The 3,601-nt window shown below is 38.8% G+C and overlaps 1 protein-coding gene across 1 annotated transcript; it reads right to left on the bottom strand.

The window, feature by feature from the left end:
* Nucleotides 1-923: 923 nt before the first annotated feature.
* LOC108724401 (uncharacterized) lies at nt 924-2,752 on the bottom strand. Its single transcript, XM_018450757.1, has 3 exons — nt 1,581-2,752; nt 1,115-1,324; nt 924-1,014 (listed from the first exon to the last, which is right to left on the bottom strand). Exons 1-3 carry the CDS (start codon nt 2,750-2,752, stop codon nt 924-926), a joined length of 1,473 nt encoding a protein of 490 aa, XP_018306259.1.
* Nucleotides 2,753-3,601: the final 849 nt, after the last annotated feature.

A 3,601-nucleotide genomic window follows, 5' to 3' on the forward strand; every position in this document is an offset into this window, starting at 1 on the left:
CTAAGATTCTTGTTCCATTCACGGCTGCTCTGCTTCAGACCATAGATCGCCTTTTTTAGTCGACATACTTTGCCTTCTTGGTGCTTGAATCCCTCTGGTGGTTCCATGTAGAGTTCTTCGGACAACTCTCCTTGAAGAAAGGCAGTGATGGCATTCATTTGATCTATTTTTAAACCGCGTTTGACTGCAAGTGCTACCAAATATCGAATCGATGAATATTTTACCACAGGCGAGTACGTCTCATTGTAATCAGTGCCATATCTTTGCGAGCACCCTTTCGCAACAAGTCTAGCCTTGTATCGTACTATTTCTCCTTTTTCATCGCGTTTGGTTTTAAAAATCCATTTGCATTTGATGGCCTTTTTATTAGAAGGTAAATCTACAAGTTCCCAAGTGCGATTATCCTGAAGTGAATCTAGCTCTTGATTAACAGCCGCTCCCCATTTTTGACTATCATTTCTTCCTAATGCTTCCCTCAGTGTTACCGGATCATCTTGTTCATTGCCTATTGCTAGATATGTAATGAATTCATCGAAGTTTTTTGGCTTCGGAATGCGCGATGACCTTCTTAATCCCTGTGAAGGTGTTAGGGTTTTATCAAGGTCGTCACTCGATGTTCCTTCGGTAACAGATACGAAAGAGTCCTCTTCCGAGTTACTAGTCAGATCTCTCTCTGACTGAATGTCTTCTGTTGTGGATGCATCATCCCTCACTGAATCAGTATCCTTTTCAACGTTGATTATTGCTGAAGTCACTTGCTGTTTTTCAAGAAATTTGACATCTCTACTGATGATGAGTTTTTTTGTGTTGGGATCGATACAACGGTAACCCTTGGTACTATCACTATACCCGACAAATATCAATTTAGTGGATTTGGGGTCCCATTTTAACCTTTTTTGTTTTAGAACGTGAACCATTACTTCTCAACCGAAAATCTTGAGATTGCTTACATCCGTCTTATCTCCGGTCCACATTTGTTCTGGCGTTTTATCGTCCAATGCCGAGTTGATGCATCTGTTGACCACATATGTCGCCATATTAACGGCTTCAGCCCAATAACTTTTATCTAGCTTAGCGTCAAAAAGCATATATTTAGCTCTCTCTACTAACGTACAGTTCATACGCTCTGCAATCCCATTTTTGCTGAGGAGTATATGTGTTCGACATTTGATGATTTACACCTTCATTACGGCAGAATTCTTCAAAATCCTTGCTGCAATATTCCGTCCCATTATCTGTCCGGATTACTTTTATTTTTCTTTCGGTTTGGATCTCAACTAGCTTCTTGAAATCTTTGAATCGCTTCAGTATTTCAGATTTTGACCTTAAAAAATAAACGAATACTTTACGTGAATAATCATCGATAAACGTTAAAAAATACTTAGCTCCTCCAATCGAGGCATTTTCCATCGGCCCACATATATCGGAGTGAATTAAATCCAAGGTATGCTTTGCCCTTTTTTTCGAAGCCTTAAATGGAAATCTAGCATGTTTACCTTGCATGCAAATTTCGCAACGCATTACCTCTTCAATGCTATCAGAGAATTTTAATCCTTCTACTGCGCCATTACGCATTTTACACAAATCGCCATGGTTCACATGTGCTAGCCGACGATCGCCAAATTATCGCGCTGTCGCTAGTGGTTGATAGCATGCATGATGAGTTGATACTTGGAAGATGATACACTCCATCAGATGGTTTCACCTTGACTAGGCAATCTCCATTTTTATTAAAGATAGAACATCCATCAGCATTGAATACTACGGTATTTCCATTTTTTACCATTTGATTGACTGAAAGTATGTTCGTCGTCAGTTCCGGAACATATAGAACATCCTTTACGCCGACATCCTCATCATTTACCCTGAGAACAACTTTGCCTGTTCCTGAGACAGCCATTTTTTGATTATTGGCAGTAACAATTTCTTTTACAGATGTAGATCTCAATTCACTTAACCAATCTTCATGAGACGTCATATGCTGTGACGCTCCACTGTCTATATACCAATTGCTTCGATTTTGCGTTGCTTTAGACAAGGACATTGCACTAAATGCGTTTCTACTTTCCTTTTTGTCTTTACTTGCTTTGATTGATCTGTCATCCGAATCTGCCAATTTTTCATTCTTATTAGGCTTGGGATCTTTAGTGTACCTGCATTGATTCGACTTGTGACCCTTCTTGCCACACTTATTACATTTTGGTGTTCTTACATCAGAGTTCTTTGATCTTTTATCCTTGGATGCATTTTTACCGAGAAAGACACAATGAGATTCCTTCTGATATGCTGTGTCAATGAATTTCGTTTTTACGGCATCCGAAGTTGTCTTTATTCCACTGCCCTCGAAACCCATCGTTAAAGGTTTGAATTCTTCTGTGAGATCAGCCAGCATGATTGCACCAACCAGTTTGTCTCCGATGTTAAGCCCAATATTATTCAGCTTATTAGCAGCTCCTGAAATTTGACTTACATATTCGGACATTGACTCGCAGTTTTCAAGACGAATGTTAATCAATTTTTGTATTAACCCTATTTTATGCATGGCACCCGTGTTTTGGAATAGATTTTCGAGCTTATCCCACATTTCTGCTGCATTTCTAGAGTTCTCTACATGTACATACAGGGATTCATCGATACTGAGTAGAATTCTTCCTTTAGCCTTCTTTTGCTTGTCCGTGTCCACTTCTCCGGCATCACCAGTAACGATGCATTTTTCGAGACCATTGAGATCCAGCATCGCACGCATGGCCATTGACCACGTATGGTAATTTTCCGCACCTCGAAGCTTGTTTATCCGCTCGAAGCCATGACGAGGGGTTACCCGAATCAGTTAGAAGAAGAAGAATAAAGAAAAATTTTTTTTTCCTTTAGAAGTCACGTGTAGAAAGTTCTCGATCGCATGTACAATTACATCAACAGTAGCAAAAATCGCGACACATATATACTTGTGTGCTTTATATTAATACGTATCAAGTACCCAATTATGACTCTCTGTTCAATGCTAGTGTAGTATTTAAGTTTACTACACCAAATATTCTTCGAAAATAATATTGACTTGAGTTTAAATAGACTTATGGAGATTTGTGTAAGTAACGCATGAGCAATCAGAAAGTGCAATTTGGCACGTCGAACGTGCCGTAAGAATATCAGCTAGCAGAGCACATGCTATAAAAACTCGTAGATCTAATTTTGATCAGTTAGCAGTGTCTCTGTTGAATGAGAAACCTTTGACTGGTAAGGCGCGAACAAATGTTTTATACGGTTCAAAAAATGAAAATAGTGCACGCGAAATGTATCAAAATATTGGAAATGTTTCGGTTGAACAATGTGGGCTAGTTATCCATCCTTCGCAACCTTGGCTGTGTGCTAGTCCAGATGGACTACTGATGGGCGATGGAAAGCCACTACGTGTCATAGAAATCAAATGTCCAATTTCCTGCAAAAATAAACCTATCATAGGCTCTGATAGGGAGATAAATGTTTCCTACATTCAAAAAACATCTACAGGATTTCTGGAATTAAAAAAAACACATACTTATTACACTCAATGCCAAATATTAATATTATATATTGTACTGGATTAGATACATGTGATTTTTTA

This window comes from Mycetomoellerius zeteki, unplaced genomic scaffold (assembly GCF_001594055.1).
Source record: "Mycetomoellerius zeteki isolate Tzet28-1 unplaced genomic scaffold, Tzet1.0 scaffold296, whole genome shotgun sequence".
In the NCBI taxonomy this organism is placed as follows: Eukaryota; Metazoa; Arthropoda; class Insecta; order Hymenoptera; family Formicidae; genus Mycetomoellerius; species Mycetomoellerius zeteki.

Excerpts from the sequence above, each read along its gene's own strand:
- LOC108724401 (XM_018450757.1), bottom strand. The coding sequence starts at position 2,752 with ATGGCCATGCGTGCGATGCTGGATCTCAATGGTCTCGAAAAATGCATC. Across the intron at positions 1,325-1,580 it reads TGTGAACCATGGCGATTTGT|GTCAAAATCTGAAATACTGA; the intron begins GTAAAATGCGTA and ends TTATTTTTTAAG. Across the intron at positions 1,015-1,114 it reads GATTGCAGAGCGTATGAACT|ATGCATCAACTCGGCATTGG; the intron begins GTACGTTAGTAG and ends TGTGGTCAACAG.